Raw genomic sequence first — 24,269 nt, 5'->3', positions numbered from 1 at the left:
GGAGTGGTCTACCTCCCAGTGGGAGAGGTTTGCCCAGCGCCGTAAGAAGGCCAAAAGGGATCTTTCTCCTTCAGAGGCTTCTCTGAAGAGAGAAAATTCCAGGACTTCTTCTTCCGTTGCCTTTTCCTCCTCCGAAGCTCCCCCCTCGAGCGGCCTCTTCCGAGAGGCCAGCGAGTGGTAGTGTAGACCACTGTGCTGTTGACCGATCCCGGGGTGCGGGAGAGGTAGTTGCCTCCCATAGCGAGGCAGCTGCCCCTCCTCCCCCGGAGGAGGATTTTATGTCTAATAATGATTTGTTGCAGCTTTGGGCTTCCTTGGGGCTTTAGGGTTCGCCCTCCAAGGAAGCCTTGTTTGACATGATCAAACTGGGTGCAGCCGTCAAACAATCGCCAACTACAGCGGAGATAGATCCTCTGTCTGTGGTTGACGTTGTTGTGACGGAGACATCCCATGGGTCTAGCCAAACCCCCGTTCCTGTGGCTGAGGTAGCTGACGGCTTAGACTCTCCCTCTGAACATCCTTCGAGGGAGGATCTAAGTCCCACGGTCTCTCCTGCCGGCGATTCTCTCCCTTGGGGGAGTTCGCTTATAGAGACTCCTCTTCGGAGGCCCATCGATGGTCAGCTTGCTGATCCCACAGCCCCTCGTGGGCGTATAAGGTGGAAGGCTCGTCCTCCCCTTCACCGTAGAGCCCTTCCTTCCCCTTACAAGGGGCTTAAGAGGCGCCTCTTCGGCTCGTCGTCACCACAGTCCTCTGCGGAGGAGACGACTCGCCGTTCACCAGTCCTGCCAGCTACCAACCTAGACCTCTCCGGGGATCGTTCGCAATCACCTTCGGAGGATGGTCGTCCTTCGGGACATAGTGACCTGTCTCCCAGACCATCCACTTCCAGAGCTCCTGATGCGCGTGACGCGCCACCTGATACTGCCACTGCGCGAGCTCCTGATGCGCGTGACGCGCCACCTGATACTGTCACTGCGCAGTCTCCGGGCCCTTCGGGGCTGAAGGGTCTTGAGCGCAAAACCGCGCCTCTTGCCCTCAAGCGCCAGGCTCCGCCTGAGCGCTCTCCTGTTGCTGACGCTGCTGTCCCTGACTTAGCGCCACGGCGCTCACCCTCACGCGTTCACGCCACCGTTCCTGCTACGCGCCAGGGTCCCCCTGCGCGCCCACGCCCTTCGGCGCCCCGGCGCCCTCCAGCAGTTCCTGATATAGCGCACCAGCGCTCACTTGCGCATACGCTCCCACCAGCAGTTCCTGATACGGCGCTCCAGCGCTCACCTGCGCATACACGCCCACCGGTGCCCCAGCGGCTACCTGCACTAGCGCGCCCACCAGCAGTTCCTGACACGGCACTCATGCGCTCACCTGCGCATATGCGGCCACCTGCGCTCACGCGCCCACCAATACCCCGGTGCCCACCAGTTCCTGCATCGTCGCGCACGGTCCAGGAGGCACCTCCGCTGGAGCACAGGCGCCCACAGGTTCCTCCGGACTCGTCGCGCCCGTCTGGGGAGACGCGCGATACGTGCCCATGCGCAGTTCCAGCTCCAGCGCGGTTCCAGCTCCAGTGCCCACGCGCTCACCAACGCGCCAAGACATCTCAGCACGTCGTGCAGGAGGCTCCCAAGTTAGCGCACGGGCGCTCACAGCCGCCTCTGGGCTCTCCCTCCAGACCGCGCGAGCTTGCATATAATGCAACCGCGCACGACGCTCCGGTTACACGCCCCGTTCCTGTATTCAAGGCGACCAAGGTAACCCTTCAGCGTACACCGGAGCGCCCTCATCCACCTGCGCGCCCAGCGCGGCCACCGCAGCAACGCACTCCGGTGCGACCGCATCCTGATGCGCGCCCACAATCGCCGGCGCGGCCAACGCGCCCACAGGCGAGCATGCCGGTCTTATCTGACCAGCGCCAACCTCCACACCAACACGCCATCCCGGCCGCTCGCCACCCTGCTCCAGCGCTCACGCTTCCTCGCCTGGTTCTTCCGGACACTCGCTCAGGCGCCCCCGTTATCTTGCGCCCTTCGGGGCCGCATCAGGTCGCTGCGCGCCCGCGCGTTCAGCCGCCTCCCGCGCCGGCTCCTGCTCGCCACACGCCCTCGCCATCGCCTATGCGCTCTCGCGACCACGCTCCAGTCGCTGTGCGCCCGCTCTATCACCAGCGCGCCATCGCTCCTGTATCCCCGCCTGCGTGCCATCGCGCCCGCCCCCGCAGGTGCGCGCGCGAGATTCCAGTATCGCGCCAGCATTCACGGGCGACCCTGACCAGGGCCCGGCACACGAGCCCCAGCGCGAGCACCGCCAGGCGGACAGTTCTTCGTCTCGTTCCCCTCCCCGCAAGCGCAGACCAACGCGCTCGCCGGAGGAGGGGCGCTTCCCGGACAGGTCTAGGGACTCTTCTCTTTCAGCCCTACAGGAGAACCCTCGTTTGTCGACTCCTCCTAGGGATCCCTCGATCCCCTTCCCTCCAGAGGGGGTGTCTGACAGCGCGACTGTCAGCCAGCAGCCCTGGTTCGGCACCCTAGTCAGAGCCCTTGTGCAGGCTATTAAGCCCGCCCTCTCTGACTCGGGCCACAAACCAGCGGCAGCTTCCTCCCCCCTGAAGAGGAAGAGAGGAGTCTCTCCCGTGGAACCTCCGCTGAGGCCTATTCTGTCTCCTCGCAGATCCTTGCGCAAGGCTCCTTCTCCCCCCAGACCTTCTCTCCCTCCCCGGTGGAGGAGGACTACCCCACCTCAGGAGAGACGAATGAGCCAAACCACTCCCCCATCGCACCAATGGAGGAGGCTTCGCCTCTCCCTGAGAGGTCGTCTCGTCCAGAGGGTGAGAAGAGCCTGCCCCCTTCGCTGCTCGAGTCCTGTATCCTGCCTAGGAGGGAGCCTAAGGACCCTAAGACGATTCCCAAATCGTCAGCGAGGATCAGGCAGGAACCGTCTAGAGCCGTCGAGGAGATCCACGTGTCCCCCCAGGAAGAGCCACTGGGGACGGGAGACTTCGCTGCCAGTCCTTCGGGAGGAGAGCACCAGGAGTCAGAACACGCGTTCTGGCAAGTCCTGACCCTCATGAGGAACCTCAATGGGATCCCGGACCCTGAGGTCCCACCTCGCGAAGGGAAGGACACGGTCCTGGACCGCGTCTATGGCACCCAGAAACCCTCTAGGGCCAGTGCAGCTGTGCCCTGGTATCAGGGGATGAAGAGTGCCAGGGACAAGGTCGAGGGCCAGCTCTCTGAGCTTGCCTCCTCCAGCAGATCGAGTGCCGGTAACAAGCTCCTCCCTCCTCCTCGAGTCCATCAGAGGAGGTACTTCGAGATCCTCGAGGAGTCTTGTCCGAGTCTTCCCTTACACCACTCCGTGGAAGAACTCACAGGGGGAGTCCCTCTTGAGAGAGACTCCAACCGGCACATGTCCTTCTCAGCCACTGAGATCCTAAGCCAGGAGAAGGTCACCAAGTGTGCCATGAAGGCAACCTCGTGGGTCGACATCTAGCTGGGTTCTCTGGGCATCCTGGTGCGGTCCGAGGACCTCTCCAAAGAAAGCACCAGGAAAGCGCTGGGGACTTTCCTATTCTCGGGCACACGGACCATTGAGTTTCTGGCCCACCAAGTCTCGAGCTTGTGGGCCAATACGATCCTCAAGCGTCGGGACGATGTGGCCGAGAGGTTCAATCATAAGGTCCCCAGTGCAGAGGCTAGCAGGCTCAGATACTCTTCCATTCTCGGTAAGAGCCTGTTTGAGCCTAAGGGCGTGGAGCTCACTGCTGAGAGGTGGAGGAAATCCAACCAGGATTCCCTCATCCACAGGGCCCTGACATCGAGGCCCTACAAACCTCCAGCAGTCCAGCAGCCCCGTCCGGCTAAGGACACAGAGAAGACGACCACAGTGAAGCCCAAGGTGTCTAAGCCCTTTCCTGCCAGGAGCAGAAGGGGCAAGAAGTCCTCCAGGGGAGGCAAAAACCCTAGAGATACCAGCCAAGGCCGGAAACGCTAGGGTTGGCAATCCCCCTGCATGTCCACCAGTGGGGGGATGCATACAGAGTTGCGCGACAAGGTGGCAGCAACTCGGGGCGGATGCCTGGACGATCTCCGTGATCACTCTAGGTTATCGTGTCCCGTTCACAGCCTCTCTACCTCCCCTGACAGCGAATCCAGTGTCGTTGAGCTCTTTTGCCATGGGATCAGCAAAATCGCAGGCCCTTCGGGCAGAAGTCCAGACCATGTTGAAGAAGGACGCTCTCCAGGAGGTTGTAGACGGGTCCCCAGGCTTCTACAGTCGACTCTTTCTTGTGAGAAAGGCGTCTGGAGGCTGGAGACCTGTCATCGACCTCTCGACCCTGAACGGGTTTGTCAAGCAGACTCCGTTCAGCATGAAGACGGCAGACACGGTCAGACTTGCGGTGAGACCACTGGACTTCATGTGTACACTGGACCTGAAGGACGCGTACTTCCAGATCCCAATCCATCCGTCTTCAAGGAAGTACCTAAGATTTTGCCTAGACAACAAGATCTACCAGTTCAAGGTGCTGTGTTTCGGTCTCTCCACAGTCCCTCAGGTGTTCACCAGAGTATTCACCATCATCTCTTCGTAGGCCCACAGGATCGGCATCCGTCTCCTTCGTTATCTGGACGACTGGCTGATCCTAGCGGACTCGGAGGCAACCCTTCTTCGCCACTGAGACAAACTCCTCGAAGTTTGCCAGGATCTAGGGATCGTGGTAAATCTCGAGAAGTCCTCCCTGCAGCCCTCTCAGAAACTGGTATATCTAGGCATGGTCATAGACACCAATCTCCACAAAGCCTTCCCATCAGACGAAAGGATAGCAAGGCTGAGGAAGGTTGCGAAACCTTTCCTCAATCGAGAAGAACTTCCAGCCCAATCGTGGCTTCGTCTCCTCGGCCACCTCTCCTCCCTGACCCGTCTCGTTCCCAACAGTCGCCTCAGGATGAGATTCCTCCAGTGGCGACTCAAGTCCCGGTGGAGTCAAGGACACGACTCCCCAGACACCTTGATCCCTATGGGACCTGCGGAATGGGCGGACCTCTGTTGGTGCGTGGCAGACGAGAATCTACGAAAGGGAGTGGATCTTCTCGTCCCTTCCCCAGATTTGATGCTGTTCTCGGACGCATCAAACAAAGGGTGGGGGGCCCACGTTCTGAGACACAGGACCTCAGGCCTGTGGTCAGAATCAGAAAAGTACCTTCACATAAACCTGCTAGAAATGAAGGCCGTGTTCCTGGCACTTCAGAAGTTCCACCAAGTCCTGGCGGGCCACTCTGTGGTGGTGATGAGCGACAACACCACGGTGGTGGCTTATATCAACAAGCAGGGAGGTACCCTTTCGGAACAGCTATCCCATCTTGCAGTAGAGATCCTGAGATGGTCCGAAGTCCACTCGATTTCACTAGCGGCTCGCTTCATTCCGGGCAAAAGGAATGTGCTCGCCGACAGTCTGAGCAGAGCGACGCAGATAGTGAGTACCGAGTGGTCTTTGGATCCTCAGATAGCCAACAAAGTCCTGACTTTGTGGGGTTCCTTGACGGTGGATCTGTTCGCTACGGCGCTGAACACCAAGCTCCCGTTGTACTGCTCCCCAGTCCCGGACCCCAAGGCTCTCTGGCAGGATGCCTTCCAACAACTGTGGGACAACGTCGATGTGTACGCCTTTCCTCCGTTCTGTCTGATGAGGAGGGTACTCAACAAGACCAGAACATTGTAGTGGTTTGCGAACTGTGGCCAAAGGTAGCACCCAAACTGCCTAGTATCCGGATGCCGACCACAACCCGACGTTCACTACACAACAAACATACAACGGTGGAATACCCCAAAATAACCTAAATAACAGGTCAAGAGAACGGAGCTCTGGGCACCAACCCTTGATTTATACTGGGCAAGGGGACCCAGCTAGAATCTTGTTTTTTAACATACCTTTCATTGGGCTAGCTGGATTATAAATAAAGGTATAAGAACATTAGGTGAAAGGGAATATTATAATTAATAACGGAACACAGTGTGGGAGGAAAGAATTATGATAAATTACTGTACTTGTGAGCTTCACAAAACAGTGGTGGAGGAGAAGACACTGTGGTGAGAGGTTCTGAAATGCAATGCTGTATACATAAAATAGGCAAAAGAACAATTTATTTGAAAAACTGTTAGGAATACCGTAATGTATCAATCAAAATAATCAAAGACAAAATTAACATCCCTTACGTAAAACTTCAGCATCCGGGTAACAAGATAAACAAATTACACAATCAAGATTTCCACTGGGGGGACACTCATAAGTGTTCCTATTCAGTACAAATATTAACAAAGACACACCTAACCGTGTATCTATTTGGGAAAATACCAATATGCCATTTCAATAGTTCCAGTTTACTACTAATGTTTATGACACTTAAAAGTTTGTGGTCATCCGCAAAAAGACGGTTTTAGGCCCCTTTACGTTCACTTGGTTCTGGGGCAAACATTTAAAAGAACTTTCCATCACTAAGTTCCAGTATGGAATCACCTTTTGTGATCTGGTGATGTGGAGTAGCAATATCTTGATCCTTAAAATGTTTTTCTAAACCTCTAGATAGGTCACTGTCAGAACACACTGTCAATACCAAGTTTGAGAAGTGACTCATGTAGCAGGACAGAAATGTTTACATTACCATTTTTTTTTATCAAGCTGATTAACCCTATAAACAGACTCGGACATAATACAGCACCCTTACAATCATTTTACTTGTGCCACGTCTCGACTAAACTTCTGGTTGCCTCTCCAAAAACCCTACAGAGAGTAGGGCGTGCTGCAAAAACAAATGTGGTTAGACAACTGGTAGGACCAAAAAATATTACAATACCCCTTAAAAATATAAATAATGCTTCTACAGTATTCATGACTTTCTGTTATAAAAATAAATGAATTTGTTGCTGGCAAAATATGTAAACCTATTTAAGAAAAATTGAAATCTTTACAGTGAATATATGGAAAATCATTATAGTACAGTACTGGGGCAGAATATCAGACATTATGACAAAAGGGAATTGATAATGAGAGTTACTTTAAAACATATATAACCCAAGCTTGTTATATGTGGAAATGGTTTGTATTTTCCCCAACTATTATTAATTTTTTCACAACATTGGTCAATCTCTCAATTACCTTGATAGCTCCGCTATGGCATCATGCAGAGTGGTTCCCAGACCTTCTGCAACTCCTCACGGAGATTCCGAGGGAGCTCCCTTCACGTCGCGAGCTACTCAAACAACCACACTCCAACATCTACCACAAAGCCTTAGCTTCGCTTCGACTTCACGCCTGGAGACTATCCAGCATCTCCTCACAGAGAGAGGATTTTCGCAACAAGTTGCGAACAGGATGTCTGGCCACCTGCGCAAGTCATCCGCAGGAGTCTACCAGGCGAAGTGGCGAGTTTTCTGTGGTTGGTGCCGTGGAAGGGGTATCTCTACCCTCAATGCCACTTTACCAGCAATAGCGGAGTTCCTCATTTATCTGCGGGAGGAAATGCGCCTTTCAGTCTCGGCAGTGAAAGGCTATCGCTCAGCCTTAAGTCTGGCCTTCAGGCTTGAAGGAATGGACATTTCTTCCTCGCTGGAACTTTCTCTCCTCATACGGAGTTACGAACTTACCTACCCTCAGTCGGAAATGAGACCTCCTCCTTAGAACGTGGTTCGAGTTCTCAGGTCTCTTAAGAGACCTCCCTACGAACCATTACCCCAGGCTTCTGATCGCCACCTTACCTGGAAGACGGTGTTCCTGCTAGCTTTGGCCTCGGCCAAGCGAGTCGGTGAGCTTCATGGTCTCTCGTACGACGTTGCCCATTCAAGGGGATGGGGGAGGTAACGTTCAGCTTCGTCCCTGAGTTTGTTGCCAAGACTCAGAACCCGGGAGTGCCGGACCCAAGGTTCGACTCCTTCCGGGTTTCGAGTCTCCGTTCTGTAACAGATGACCCAGACCATCTCCTACTGTGCCCAGTCAGGAGTCCGAGGTTGTATCTTGAAAGAACAGCTGCAGTTCGCCCCCAGGTGCGAGCTTTGTTCGTGAGCACCGGGGAGACGAAGAGGAGGGTCACCAGGAATACCATCTCGGCCTGGATTCGCAAGGTAATACATCTGGCCTTGAATCCTGACCCTCCTCCGTCACGTCGCCCTAGAGCGCATGACGTCAGGGGCGTGGCTACGTCCCTGGCCTTCAAGAAGAACTTTTCAGTGACGCAGGTCCTGCAAGCTGGGGTGTGGAAGCGTCAGACCACCTTCACGGCCAACTACCGGCAAGACGTGACACACAGGAGGCTCGATACGTTCTCTATCAGCCCTGTGGTGGCTACACAACAGCTGGTCTAGCCTCAGGCTCCTTATTGGACAAGTAGCAGAAGGTTGAGGGCATTGTTACCGGGTTTTAGTCTGCGTGAATGAAAAGATCTGTCTGGCCCTTATTCTTTTCTTCATCCTCTCCTCCCTTGGAGAAAGCAGCATCCTTGGTCCTTTGCACAGGTGACCTCAAACCTCTGCAGGTAAGCCATGCTTCCTTGTGTTCCTAGTATTAAGATGTAATACTGTCATGTCCCCATACCCTGACGAGGTGGTATTGGGAGAGTCCTAGCCTAGATTTCCATCTGAAGAACTCCAGGTCAACTTCCTAGGACGAGTCACTTCTCACCTTCACACACAGCTTACGTAGGCCGCAGCAGTTTCACAACTGCCAGCGAGGAGCAGGGACCCCCTCACCCCTTGAGTTCGTACAAATTCGGGTTCGGGGTCCCCGAGCAAGCCAAAGCCAGTATGGCAGGGTACTTACCACCCTTCCTAAGGGTTAAGTCACCCCATGTAAATAGCGTGGTTTGTATTTCAGTTACGGAACAAATGACATTCGTAGATAATTTGTATTTTTCCTAACTATACAAACCTTAGCTATTTACACATATGTGCCTGCCAGCCCTGTCCCCCAAGATAAGTCCTACCTCTAAGTAAAGTGAGCCTTTCACCGGTGTGTGTGAGGGGAGGGGGGGTAGCTAGCTACCCCTCCCTACCCCCGCTAACTAGCGGCGGGGTAGGAAACCCTCGTTAAAATTTTTATGGCTTGTCATTCAGCTACGCCGAAGTAATTACCCCATGTAAATAGCTAAGGTTTGTATAGTTAGGAAAAATACAAATTATCTACGAATTTGTCATTTTGGATGGATTTTGTCTAACTTAGCTTATGTCATATGGAAATCATTTAAGCCTTTCATTATTCACATATACTTGGTCTGGTTACCACATCGCTTGTTACTTCGTCTGCTTATAGTTACATACAAGCCTATAGATTGGTGCTGCTCCTATCTTAAGGTATGCATATCTGTAGCTCCTTATGCATCCTTTTGGGTTAATATTGTATGCCATCCAGAATAAGGCTAAATGCATATTTACATGATTTTCACGAAACAAAGACACATTGAGATGCAACTCCATCAGAGTTCAAACCATGGTTTGATAAATAGCCTTAAGAAGGTGGCCAAATGAAATTTATCAAACTTTTACAGAGCATAGCCATACTCTACTGAACATACAACAGTAAATACACTACTATTAAAGTCCATCTTTTAATCTTTATTGTGTTCTATAGACATTTAAAGACATATCCAAAAAATAATTTAAGACTAATTAAGTTAATACTGTAGTTCCTGTTTTATTGGAATGTCATAATGAACATTCATAGTTACTCACAAGTTTCCATATATTTTTAATTTTTTCAATTTGTAAATGCAACTATATTTATATAAAGTAAATAATTGCAAAATAGTCAGACTCGTTCCAACAGACTCAAATTTAACACCCATTAAGCCGAAAGTCTTATTTGTTGTTTGAAACACTCACTGAGTAAATTGTGAATATCCACTAAGGCCACTTTTACCAACACAAAGCATTTCTTTTATTAATGATTGGGGACATAATCCTCTATTTTATGACTGCATTTGCAATTATAGAGGTCTTTTTAATCACCTAACAATTATTTTGTCGAATATATATTACATAGATGTGACACTCAATTAGTCAACTTATAAGGTGTAAGATGAAATTTTCAGGGGTATAGTATTTAGAAAAATATAACATCTTAAGGCTGAAATCTATCATGAAAAGAAGCTTACTGTATGGTCAACCCCTCTCAGAAGATCAAGCAGGAAGTGCATCTGGGACCTAACCCTATGGACCATTGGGATGTGGTGACATACGTTAGGTTTGTATATATACCTGTAACACATTACCTACTTTATTTGTAGTAATTTCTCTCCTCAGTTTTTTATATGGGGGGATAGTGTGTATAGGTGGTCGGGTCACCGATTTATTGCCCGCCAAAATACTTGTCCAGTTAACTGATGCGTGTAGTGCAATAAGTACTAATTGTCAGACAGAGGAGCAATAAAATAAAAAATTTTAAGTAATTTTTATTTTTCCTAACATACTTACCGAGAACTACTCTCTTAGGAGTTACCTGTAATCTCCTCTCAACCGACCAGAGTTTTGTGTAGTATACCCTACGTCCGTTTTCTATGGAGGACTAACCCGGGAGTAATGAGAACGTGCCCCGAGGGTAGACCTGAGCTAGGTCGGCGTCAGCTTGGGTCCCATTAGTCAGTAAGTTCCTCGGATGTTGCAAAAAGTCCCTGCAAGGGCAGCAAGGCACTCGGGGAAGGTAGGGAGGGCCATTACCCGAAAGTAGTTCTCGGTAAGTATGTTAGGAAAAATTTTATTTTTATTAATAAAATAAATTTTTGAATATACTTACCCGGTGATTATATAAGCTGCAACTCTGTTGCTCGACAGAAAACTCTACGTTCAAAATACGCCAGCGATCGCTATGCAGGTAGGGGGTGTACATCAACAGCGCCATCTGTCTAGCAGGTACTCAGTACTCAATGTAAACACAGAACCAATTTTCTCCTCGGTCCACTGGGTCTCTATTGGGGAGGAAGGGAGGGTCCTTTAATATATAATCACCGGGTAAGTATATTCAAAAATTTATTTTATTAATAAAAATAACATTTTTCAATATTAAACTTAGCCGGTGATTATATAAGCTGATTCACACCCAGGGGGGTGGGTAGAGACCAGCATTACTTGTTTACATTATTATGAGCTAAGTATTTTGTATTTCATTTTAGCAGTTATTCAAAATAACAAACATAAAATAAATAAGTACCTGGTAAGGAAGTCGACTTGAACAATTACTCTGCCTTTTTAAGTACGTCTTCCTTACGGAGCCTCGCGATCCTCTTAGGATGCTGAGCGACCCCTAGGATCTGAAGTATCAAGGGTTGCAACCCATACAACAGGACCTCATCAAAACCTCTAATCTAGGCGCTTCTCAAGAAATGACTTTGACCACCCGCCAAATCAAGTAGGATGCGAAAGGCTTCTTAGCCTTCCGGACAACCCAAAAACAATAATAAAACATTTCAAGAGGAAGATTAAAAAGGTTATGGAATTAGGGAATTGTAGTGGTTGAGCCCTCACCCACTACTGCACTCGTTGCTACGAATGGTCCCAGAGTGTAGCAGTTCTCGTAAAGAGACTGGACATTCTTAAGATAAAAAGACGCGAACACTGACTTGCTTTTCCAATAGGTTGCGTCGATTATACTTTGCAGAGATCTATTTTGTTTAAAGGCCACGGAAGTTGCGACAGCTCTAACTTCGTGTGTCCTTACCTTCAGCAAAGCTTGGTCTTCCTCATTCAGATGGGAATGAGCTTCTCGTATTAACAGTCTGATAAAATAGGATAAAGCATTCTTTGACATAGGCAAAGATGGTTTCTTAACTGAACATCATAAAGCTTCAGACGGGCCTCGTAAAGGTTTTTTAAAAAGAACTTAAGAGCTCTTACAGGACATAAGACTCTTTCTAGTTCATTTCCAACCATACGATAAGTTTGGAATATCGAACGATATTGGCCAAGGCCGAAAAGGCAGCTCGTGTTTGGCTAGAAAACTAAGTTGTAGAACATGTAGCCGTTTCGGATGAGAATCCGATGTTCTTGCTGAAGGCATGAATCTCACTGACTCTTTTAGCTGTGGCTAAGCATACCAGGAAAAGAGTCTTTAAGGTGAGATCTTTCAGGGAGGCTGATTGTAGCGGTTCGAACCTGTCTGACATAAGGAATCTTAGTACCACGTCTAAATTCCAACCAGGTGTAACCAAACGACGCTCCTTCGTGGTCTCAAAAGACTTAAGGAGGTCCTGTAGATCTTTATGTTGGAAAGATCTAAGCCTCTGTGACGGAAGACTGATGCCAACATGCTTCTGTAACCCTTGAAAGTGGGAGCTGAAAGAGATCGTTCTTTCCTCAGATATAAGAGGAAGTCAGCTATTTGAGTTACAGAGGTACTGGTCGAGGATACGGATACTGACTTGCACCAGTTTCGGAAGATTTCCCACTTCAATTGGTAGACTCTAAGGGTGGATGTTCTCCTTGCTCTAGCAATCGCTCTGGTTGCCTCCTTCGAAAAGCCTCTAGCTCTCGAGAGTCTTTCGATAGTCTGAAGGCAGTCAGACGAAGAGCGTGGAGGTCTTGGTGTACCTTCTTTACGCGTGGCTGACGTAGAAGGTCCACCCTTAGGGGAAGTGTTCTGGGAACGTCTACTAGCCATCGAAGTACCTCGGTGAACCATTCTCTCGCGGGCCAGAGGGAAGCAACTAGCGTCAACTTTGTCCCTTCGTGAGAGGCGAACTTCTGCAGTACCTTGTTGACAATCTTGAACGGAGGGAATGCATATAGATCTAGATGTGACCAATCTAGTAGAAAGGCATCTATATGAACTGCTGCTGGGTCCGGGATTGGTGAGCAAAATATTTGGGAGCCTCTTGGTCATCGAGGTTGCGAAGAGATCTATGGTTGGCTGGCCCCAGGTGGCCCAAAGTCTCTTGCATACATCCTTGTGGAGGGTCCATTCTGTTGGAATTATTTGTCCCTTCCGACTGAGACAATCTGCCATGACATTCAAGTTGCCTTGGATGAACCTCGTTACTAGTGATATGTCTAGACCTTTTGACCAGGTGAGGAGGTCCCTTGCGATCTCGTACAATGTCAGAGAGTAGGTCCCTCCTTGCTTGGAGATGTACGCCAAAGCCGTGGTGTTGTCCGAGTTCACCTCCACCACTTTGCCTTGAAGGAGAGACCTGAAGCTTTTCCAGGTCAGACTTACTGCCAGTAGCTCCTTGCAGTTGAAATGCATTGTCCTTTGACTCGAGTTCCATAATCCCGAGCATTCCCGACCGTCTAATGTCGCACCCCATCCTACGTCCGATGCGTCCGAGAAGAGAACGTGGTTGGGAGTCTGAGCAGTCAGGGGAAGACCCTCTCTAAGGTTGATATAGTCCTTTCACCAAGTCAGACAAGACTTTATCTTTCCGGAAACCGGGATCGAGACCGCTTCTAGCGTCTTGTCCTTTTTCCAGTGAAAAGCTAGATGGTATAGAAGAGGACGGAGGTGTAGTCTTCCTAGTGACACAAATTGATCCACGGATGACAGTGTCCCTACCAGACTCATCCACAGCCTGACTGGGCAGCGTTCCTTCTTCAGCATCTTCTGGATGGATAGCAGGGCTGGGGGCTGATCGTCTTGTTCAGCAACGTCCTCATCAGAGGGTTCCTCATCCGAAACTGATGAGGAAACGGCAACGGAGTGGGCAACGTCTGACTCGCTGAATCCGGTCGCACTGGTGGATGCGTGACGGAGCCGGACGCAATATCATGGAACTGCTGCACAGTCTGTGAACTGTCAACAACCATGGGTGCGCGAGGAAGTACAGCGTCAACCCGAAACTGTCTAGGCTGTCTGGGTTGTGCAGTCAACACCCTACCGGGTTGCTGAGGTTGACGCACTGCGTCACAACAAGTCACCTCTGCTGGTTGTTGAACGTCCTGAACGTCAACAACCACCTCCGAGCGTCGCTTAACGTCAACGTGCGACTGGCAACCCACACTGGGTCGCATCGGTGGAGGAACCACCTCAACTGGCAGACGCGAGTAGGTTACTTCAGCGTCAACAGGGCGCACAACCGACCGGTTGGAAGGTTGTTGGCCAGAAGGAGGAACCACCTCAACTGGCAGACGCGAGTAGGTTACCTCAGCGTCAACAGGGCGCACAACCAACCGGTTGGAAGGTTATTGGCCAGAAGGTTCTTCTCCGCATTTAAGTCCTCTATCAAGGACGCAAGCTTGGACTGCATGTCTTGCAGCAAAGCCCATTTAGGGTCTACGGGAGCAGGTGTGGCAACAGACGGGATTAGCGACTGAGGCGGAACCATTTACCATCCCTGAAAGCCTTGTTATGTGTGACATAATAGTACAGCAAAACTTCAAAGGCTCGACAAAAGTTGAGAAGTTGACCTGTAAACAACTTGGAGCGTCTCCTGGCTAGGCGCCAGGGCGAGTCTACCAGAATTGAGAAGTCTATCTGGGCAGAGGCATGAACTCCCAAGCCGAGAATTCTCTCGTGTCCTATCAGACTCTCGCTCTATAAGCCAGTTTAAAAGAAGGGAAAACAAAGGCTGTATCCCTAAAACTCCTCCTGGTGCAAAAACCAGTCGCCTAGCCAACGTAACGCTCTCTAGGAGAGCGAGAGAGCACTAGCTTAAAAACAACGGCTTCGAAGTAGCTAGGCCTAGTGTAAGTTCTGACGTTTAGGCGAACGAGGAGCAGCAGTTACAAGATCCGGACGAAGATCCTTAAAAAATCATCATGATTTAATTAAAGACCATAGGAGGCTAAGCAGCTTAAGGCTCCTCTCCAAATGACAGAGTCCTCAAGGGAATATCAGTAGGAGGGAGAACAGCACTTTCTCATCTACAGGAACCTTGTCCGATAAAAGCTAGGTAACCTCAGCGAGTCTCTCACTGGTGCATTAGTAGCAGACCAGAAGGCAACGTCATGTAACTGCTTGACAGTCTGTGAACTGTCAACAACTGAACTGTCAACCACAACAGGTGCGTGAGGACATACAGTGTTCACTCGAGACTGCTTTGACTGTCTATACTGAGCAGTCAAAACAACTCTAGAATGCGGACGTTGACGCACCGCGTCAAAACAAAACAACTTAGACTGTTGTTGTACCTCGCGAACGTCAACGGAAGGTTCCGTGCGTTACTGAACGTCAACATGCGGCTGGCAGGGTACACTGGAACGCATGGGTGGCGGGACTCTCTTAGCTGGAGTGCGGCAGAAGGTCGCCTCAGCGTCCACAGGACGCACAACCGTGGTTGGTTGTAGGCTAGAGGTTGGTGCAGTGTCAACCTTCTCCGCACGAAAGTCCCGCATCAATGACGTTCACTGAGACTGCATGGTCTGCAGCAAAGACCACTTAGGGTCTACAGGAGCAGGTGCGGCAACAGACGGTGTGACTGCCTGATGCGGTACCGCTTTGCCTCTCTTAGGAGGTGAACAGTCGTCGGAAGACTGCAGCGAGTCCGAACTGACCCAGTGGCTACAACTGGGCCGTTGGACTTGCGCGGAAGGGACCGACTTGCGCTTAATAAGCTGCGAGACCTTGGTCCATGGTTTCTTACGAGAAACCTCTTCCGCAGACGAGAAAAAAATGGGCTCTCTCGTCTTTGTGTGGGTGGGGCGATCTTGGGTAGATACGCCCGAAACCACGGAGGGAAACGTCTGTTCGTTGATCAAGGCCTGACGAACCCATAAGTCGTTCGACATTACTTCTCCCCTGGGCTTGGGAGCTTGCAAGAGGTCCCGGACTAGGTGAACGACAGGCACGAACAGACGAACCCTCGGACGCAACACTGTAACACTTTGCGCATATCACTTTATCACTTTGATTTTCTGTTTTGCACTTATTTCACTGAAATCGAAACTTTTACTGATTTCTACCTGAAACACGCAATTCTACCCTCATTAAAAGGTAGTAATTGCTTAATACTAGCAAAAAACAGAAAACATATATAAAGATGAAAAATTCAGTGGCTGGGAAAGAGACTAAACACTAGTTCAAATAAACTACGTTTACAATCTCTCACCGCACATCCCCTGGGGACAAGAATAAAACCCTAGAAACGTTTTACCTTCTTCCCCGTACAGCGACTAGGGACGAGAGTAACACGAGAAAAACGTTACCCGCTTGAACGGAACGTTTTCTCTCCTCTCTCTCCCTCCGTCTCTATCTCTCTCTCTCTTTCTCTCTTGATTTCGCACCTAAGAGAAGAGCCCAATTATAAATTGTCAAAAAAACATGTTATTTGACTAAAGGAAAAAAACTGAAAGGTTTTCCAATAAAAAGTTCCTTTAATTTAGAATTTAAAACATTAAAGCTAAGAAAGAATGAACAAAACGTCAGAATCGATTTACTCTTACTGCAAAGTGAAACCGTGATACACTCTCTCTCTATCGTGACGATAGAGCGCATGTTGAACGTCCTGAACGTCAACAACTGCGTAGTCTAAAAAACTAAACGTTAGTTCATCTTTGAGAACAGTACGAAGACTATCAAAGAAATTCTTTCATAAAACATTAAATTTAAAAAGTTTTAAATTCTTTAAAGGCTAAATACGATATAACGGGCTCAACGTTGATTAACTTCGGTTCCAAGTTAGGACCGCCTACTATCAGGAAAGGTCGCATATAAACAAAACATAAAAATTATCTTTATATGTTTATAATAAATGGAAAGTTAATCGAAGAGGCCTAATAGAGGCGGAGAGATATAAAATATATAGATCTATAACGTGTTAAGCAAAATTACTAAAAACCTAAACACACTTCCGTCTAAGGGAAGGGTTGGCCATTTAAAAGTGAAAGAGAGTCCATACTCTCTTTGTCACCCTAATTAAATCTATCCAAAACGAGTTCAAGTTTTGAGATGAAGATAAAACACCTGCATAGCGAAAGCTCAAAACTAGAATAGTGTACTTCACCAAATAGTTGTGAAAACAAATCCAGTTAGTAACAGCGTATTAGTAGGTCTTGCCGGTAGCCCGACAGAGAGAAAATTGGTTCTGTGTTTACATTGAGTACTGAGTACCTGCTAGACAGATGGCGCTGTTGATGTACACCCCCTACCTGCATAGCGATCGCTGGCGTATTTTGAACGTAGAGTTTTCTGTCGAGCAACAGAGTTGCAGCTTATATAATCACCGGCTAAGTTTAATATTGAAAAATAAAAATTACTTAAAATTTTTGATTTGTTCCAACACAAATACTTACCTCGAACTACTTTCTTAGGAGACTTATACTTTAGGAGGTGGGAGTGGCTTCCTGACCTTCAGACCCAGCTAAGCAGATGCCAAGTAGTCTAGATATGAACTAGGTTCTAAAAAACTGGGAAACGAACGGTAGGGTAAACTACACAAAGAGCTCACGTTAGTGTCTAAGTACTCACCCTTTGAAAAATCTTCTGAAGCTGAGTCCAGTAACAAAGTTGCAGAGACGTGTTCTTCATTGGTTACATATGTGTGGTTATCTCCGGTAGGGATAGGAAAACGGGGATTAGGGTGAAAAGGAACGAACCTGTCTCTCCTGGTTTTGCTATCCACGATTGTGCCTGGGGCTTCACCGTTAAATCACTTGGAGCGCGGAGATGACTGTCCCAATGGAGAACCCGTCTAAAGACCTTCTTGAGTAATCCTTGAGGTAATGGGCAGTAAAGGTCGACTGGTTCGACCAGGTGCCCGCCCGAAGGATCTGGCCCACTGCCATGTTCTTCTCAAAGGCTAAGGAAGTGCTTAGTCCTCTGATGTCATGGGGCTTAGGAGTACCTGGCACGGCCAGTCCCTCCTCCTTGTAGGCCCTGGCAATAACTTGTCTCAACCAAAAGGATATGGTATTCTTCGATACCTGCTTCTTTGTAACACTTGTGGAGACGAAAAGGCTCTTGATGCCCGGCCGGAGATGTGCAGTCCTCTCAAGGTATTTCCTAACGGCACGGACAGGGCATAACCTCAAATCCTCTGGATTCCCAGTCCTAGGAATAGCTGGCAGTGAGAACCCCTCGAACTTAGGATCCCAGACTGCTGGGTTCTGGGTTTTTGCCACGAACGAAGGGACGAACTTGAGGGAGATTTCTCTCCACCCCTTTGAATGAGAGACGTCGTAAGACAGCCCATAGATCTCCCCTACCCTTTTCGCAGAGGCCAAGGCCAACAAAAAGACCGTCTTGAGAGTGAGATCCCTGTCTACAATATCTTTCATCGGTTCGAACGGGGGCTACTTAACATCTTCAGAACCCTAGCCAAGTCCCACTGAGGCACCCTAACAGTTTGAGAAGGGCAGGACTGTTCAAAACTCCTGATAAGCATAGAGATGTGTCTAGAGGAGCCCAGGTCGATGCCCTTCAGAAGGAAGACTTGACCCAAGGCTGCTCGTACTCCTTTTATAGCTGGAATTGACATCCCTACCTCGTCTCTGAGATATACTAGAAAGTCTGCGATATCTGGGACTGAGGCTTTGAGGGGCTTGATGTTCCTTGAAGTGCACAACTTCCTAAAAGAGGCCCATTTCGCTTGGTAGACCGCTGCCGACGACCTTCTCAGGTATAGCGACATCTTCTTAGCAGTTCCTGACGAATATCCTTCCTTCCTCAGGAGGCGCTCGATAGTCTCCAGGCGTGAAGGCGTAGAGACTGTGGGTTGTCGTGGAACCTGAGAAAGTGTGGCTGTTGTAGAAGATCTGGCCTGTCGGGGAGTGGCCACGGAGGATGGCTTGCCAGGTCTTTTAGGTCCGCGAACCACTCTCTCCGGCCACCAGGGCGCTACCAAAGTCATCCTTAAGTTCCGGGCAGCCCTTACTCTGTTGAGCACTTGCCTGATCAACGTGAAGGGGGGAAAAGCGTACACGTCTAGGTTGTCCCATTTGTGCTGAAAGGCATCCTCCAAGGCTGCCTTTGGGTCTGGGACAGGAGAACAATACACGGGGAGTTGTGCGTTCAGCCTGGTTGCAAAGAGGTCCATCACTGGGGAACCCCACCGTTGAATGATGAGCCTGGCTACTTCTGGGAGGAGGGACCACTCTGTCCCTACTATCTGACCCATCCTGCTGAGACCGTCGGCTAGGACGTTCTTCTTCCCGGGGATGAACCTTGCCAATAACACTATCTGGTTCGCCTCCGCCCAATCCAGGATCTCTAGGGCGAGATCGCACAGCTCCCTTGACTTGAGGCCTCCTTGCTTCTTTATGTACGCTACTACTGTGGTGTTGTCGCACATCAACGCCACAGTGTTTCCCCTTAGTAGATCGATGAACTGCAGGCAAGCTTTTTGGACTGCCTTCAACTCTAGGACATTGATGTGTAGGCCTTTCTCCACGTCCGTCCAGGTTCCTCTCGCCGTCTCGTTGAGGAGATGGGCTCCCCATCCCTGGTTGGAGGCGTCTGTGAATAGGAGCATCTCGGGAGGCTCAGTCGCGAAGGGCATCCCCTTAAACGTATTCGACCGGCACTGCCACCATTCCAGGGAGGGTATTGTGTTTGGCAGAACTGGGATTAATTTTTTGGGCGAGTCCAGTTGGTTCCAGAAGCTCTTCAGGTTCCATTGGATGGCCCTGAGCCTGAGTCTCCCCTGGGGAACCAGTTTCTCCAATGACACCAGATGACCTATTAGCCTTTGCCAGTCCTTCGCTCTCCTGGGTTGCCCGGAAAGGAAAGGCAGAAGAATCTTTATTAGATTGCTTACCCGCTCCTCTGACGGAAAAGCCTTCACTAGTCGGGAATCCAGTGTCATCCCCAAATAGGTCATCCTGGTGGAGGGAGATAGGTTCGATTTTTCTGGGTTGATCATGATACCCAGACCCTTGCAAAATTGAAGAAGCTTTACACCCTGCTCCTTCAAAACGTCCTCTGAGGAGGAAAGAAGCAACCAGTCGTCCAGGTACCGGATGAGGCGAATACCTCACTCGTGAGCCCACACCGAGACTGTCGTGAAGACTCTCGTGAATACCCGGGGAGCCGTCGACAACCCGAAGCAGAGGGTCTTGAATTGCAGGATCTGGGTACCCCATTTCACTCGGAGAAACTTTCGGCTTGAGGGGTGGACCGGGATTTGGAAGTATGCGTCCTTGAGGTCTATGGTCATCATGTAGTCTTTCTCCCTCAAGGACTGCAAGACCGACTTCGGAGCGTCCATTTTGAAATCTGTCTTGCAAACAAACTTGTTGAGAGCTGACAGGTCTATCACCGGTCTCCATCCCCCCGTCGCCTTTTCTACCAGGAATAGTTGGCTGTAGGAACCTGGTCCTGGGTGCAGGACCTCCTCCATGGCGCCCTTCTCCAACATAGTGGACACCTTTTCTCGAAGGGCCGCCCTCTTCAACGGGTCCTTGGGTGCCAGCCACTCCGACAGGCTGGCCGGAATCAAAGGTGGAGGTTCCGTTAAGAACGGGAGCCTGTACCCCTCCTTCAGTACGGATACTGTCCAGGGTTCCGCTCCGAGAGCCTTCCATGCTTGCCAATGTCGTCTGAGGCATCCCCCAACCTGAGGCTTGGGCAGGAGTAGGGGGCCTCCCACTCTACCTCCTCCTGGAGGAGCGGCCTGAACGGCCTCTCCTGGAGGCAGAATACCCTGTTCTAAAAGAGGCAGACGCTGCTGGAGCTCCTCTACGGGGGGGCTGTGGCGCTGAAGCGAAGAAGGGGCTTCTCTCCTCGTCAGGCTAGGAGGGGCCTGAGAAGTAGAGGGCCCGTCTGATGCTGACCTCTTGTAGGGGGGCCTCCTTACCGGTTGAGGTCTGGGAGCGCTTACTTCCTTTCGTTTAGCTACCTTCTACATTATCTCCTCTAGCTGTTTCAAGGGGAACAAGGAGTCACCCCACACAGGAAGGCTCCTCATGGCCCTCGCCTCCCTGTCTGGGATCTTCCGGGAAAGCTTCGCCAGAATAGTATCCCTCTTGCGCAGAACCCAGTTCGCTGAAAGGGCAAGGGACTGATAAGTAAGGAACTTCAGGGTCTTGCCCCCGGAGATGATAAGCTCCTTCAGTAGGTTCTGTTGCTCCGGGTCTTTTAAGTCATATGTGGCTTGTACACCTATCAGCGTGGAGGCCCACCAGTCCAACCAAGAGGAGACGTGCACCAAGTCTTTCGACATCTCCTCCATCATCGCAGCCTCCGACTGCGAAAAGCAAATCGGGGCTGAGGAGGCTCTGTCCTCCGGGGCACCCTGTCCCAAAACGTTGAGGGAAGGCTCCACTTTGCAGGCTCCCGGCCGTCGTCCCTCTGGCACATAGAACCTACTCTGTGACTTGAGTCCTTGGAGCAACTTCGAGGAGCTCTGTGTTTTGGGAGCTTCGGCATTGCCTGCCACAACTTTATCAACATGAGCCCGTCCCAGGACTAGATCTCGGGCCACAGGCAGGGCCAGGGAGGTTTTCTGCTGGACGGGTGCCTCCATCAAGCGGCTCAGGCTGGACCTCCAGTAGTCCTCGTCGGTTGGGACCGGTTCCTTAATCCGATGATGCCTTCGTATTAGGCCTATTACCTTCCGATACGCCGAGTCCTCGGTCGGGGAACCTTCTCTACTGTCAGCAGTACCTTTCGTCTGACCCCGAGGAGCCGGGTCACCGGGCACTCCTACCGGGCGCTTCGGTTCTGAATCAACAGGCACTCCCCTGCGGTAGTACCGGTCTGCCCCGGCGGGAACCTCCGCACCAGGGTTGGGGGTCAGAACTGGCATCGCCGTGCCGGCGAGGACTACCGTCCGTGTATTCTCTCTGGGGGACGAGGACGCGGATCGCGTGGGCTGACCCGACGGAGGGAACCGTTCCTTTAAGTCCAAGGGCCGAACCAGCACAGAAGGGCCGAACCAGCTGTGCTGATTCGGCCAGGCTGCCCGTACGGAAGCACGGTTCCCCCCGCTGGGCGGGGTGAGCCGGAAGCTTCGCGGACTTACGCCTGCCTGAAGAGGCCTTCTCGCATTTCCCCCTGCGAGGGTCATATCTGCGGCTGGAAGATGGCCTTCGCGGCGAGTAATCCCTGGACCGCCGGTCAGGGGAACGCTGCAATTCACTCCTACGGGGAACGAAGACCCAATCACCATCGGGGGACCTACTCTTCCTGTACTTCCTCCGTGGAGACAGGTACCGTTTTCTACTGAACCTCGAGTGGGATCTTGAGCGGGAACGCCTACTCCTGGACCGCTCTCTCCGTCGCCGGTGCCTCCTCCTCGCTTCCCCTTCTGAAGAGAACGAAGCACCACCATCTGAAGAGCCCGACGATACTATACCACCCGACCGACGGGCAGGAGCGGGGGCTACGGAGGGCTTCGCGACCTGCTGCGTTCCAGAGGTCGAGGGTTGTAGGAAAGACTCCGGAACCGCCGTCAGAGGAGCTGGAAAAGAGGCTGGACGTACTACACTAGGGAACCATGTATCCAGGCCCTCTTCCATCCGCATTGGGGACCTACCTGGCGTTTTAGGAAGCCTCCACCCGAAGGGCTCACTTACCATGGAGTCCAACTTTCCCTGGGCGTCACCAGCCGCTGAAGAACCTGAAACACAGGCCCACGAAGCGGGCGAAGAAACAGGCACAACATTACTACACCACAAGGGGTCGTCGGAGGAAACGGGCCCCCCAAGCACAAGGGCAGAGTCTCCAGAACCCCCAGACACAGCACTATCAGGCTCCCCACTAGCCTGAATAGTCCCAGCAACCCCCACTTCATATACATTAGACTCCTGGGGAAGGGCCCTCGGCTCTTTCCCCGCAATGGACTTACCTCGTCCCCTACTCTGGGTAGGGGAAGGCGAGACAGAAGCTCCATCGGACCGTCCACTGGGTGACGGTAACGGCGGAGAGATGCTAGATTTCCTGGGCGAACGTTTCGACGACTTCTTCTTCTTAGTGCCATAACGCACCCACTGGATCTCACTCCAGCTAACACACTCAATGCACGTATCCGATGGCGAGCACACTCTGCCTCTACAGGAAGAGCAAAGGGAATGAGGATCCACTTCGGGCTTGGAAAGGAACGCTCCACACGACTTTCCGGCTCTAGGCCCAGGACAACGGCGGATCTGCTCCATCGCACACAACCACAAGGCACAGGAACGAAGGGAATAAACTAGGAATACACTTGGGAAGCACAAGGAAAGGCAGTGAACACGCAAGAACACAAGGGATAAGCACAGAGATACCACGCGGGACACACGAGTCGGGACACAAAGGGTCGTAAGAGAATGAGAGCGGCGTGATGGAATCACGACGCGACCAGAGAACTTACTGACTAACGGGACCCAAGCTGACGCCGACCTAGCTCAGGTCTACCCTCAGGGCACGTTCTCATTACTCCCGGGTTAGTCCTCCATAGAAAACGGACGTAGGGTATACTACACAAAACTCTGGTCGGTTGAGAGGAGATTACAGGTAACTCCTAAGAAAGTAGTTCGAGGTAAGTATTTGTGTTGGAACAAATAATGTTTAATTGCGAAAGTAGAGAGCCACGAAGGAGTGAAGACCACTAAGTGAATAATTAGTTAGAAAATTACCCAAGATACTCGTAGACACAATTAAATATAGGCTACGATGATAAAAAGGATTCTCGTTTTTTATGAGAGCAGCAGGCCTGGTAACCCGACGATCTACACACGCAGCTTTTTTTGCTTTACACACAAATTTTGGTATTCATAAATCTCAATTGTATATTTCATCATTCCTGTCAGTGAGATTTCTTGTTTAGGATTTTTTCTTTACTCAAAAACCTGTTTATCAACAAAGGTGCGGGTTTGGTTAGGTTAGGTTAAAGGGTAACCTACATCTTTTCTATAAAACTTGTAGTTTAAGAAGTAAAGCTTTTGAAAATTAAATAAATGAATATGAATAGCCTAACATTTAATGCATAGCCAAATATCTTTACAGAACACTGACCATGGTTCAATGGTTGGTGTAACCTACAGTTAGCCCCTATTTTTTACCCTCTTATCATTCAATACCTTTCACAAGAGATTTAGTTTTTCAATTACATTAAAAATTGCTGATTCAGCACCAAATAACTTCTGACCCTGCAAGAATTACGCCACGTTAACATAAGACCTGTCACTTATTATTACTTACAGGAAGGTCAAAGAACCCAAATGGCTGTTCTTCTTCAGCATTCATAGCAACTTGCGTATAATAATCATCCTCTGGGATGATGTCAACATAAGACTGTCTCTTGTAAACCACCACAGACGTCATGACGACTGACTTCAGTTAAGTATCACAACACAGTATCAATGATGTCCGGACTTGTTGACAAGACGTTGTTTTGCATTTGTTGTGACAGCAGAAGACGTCGTAGGGGGGGAAAGTTGTTGCA

At 50.4% G+C, this 24,269-nt stretch overlaps 1 protein-coding gene across 1 annotated transcript in view; it reads right to left on the bottom strand.

The window, feature by feature from the left end:
* Positions 1-24,269, bottom strand: part of LOC137633000 (uncharacterized) — a 57,751-nt gene extending 33,482 nt beyond the window's left edge. Inside the window, exon 1 of the mRNA XM_068365168.1 lies at positions 24,026-24,269. Coding sequence (XP_068221269.1) covers positions 24,026-24,148 — 123 coding nt within the window. The 5' untranslated portion in view covers positions 24,149-24,269. The remainder of the gene's footprint in view (positions 1-24,025) is intronic.

Source organism: Palaemon carinicauda, chromosome 42 (assembly GCF_036898095.1).
Source record: "Palaemon carinicauda isolate YSFRI2023 chromosome 42, ASM3689809v2, whole genome shotgun sequence".
Taxonomy (NCBI): Eukaryota; Metazoa; Arthropoda; class Malacostraca; order Decapoda; family Palaemonidae; genus Palaemon; species Palaemon carinicauda.
The sequence above is the reverse complement of the archived record's forward strand: the minus strand, read 5'-3'. Positions and strand labels throughout refer to the sequence as shown.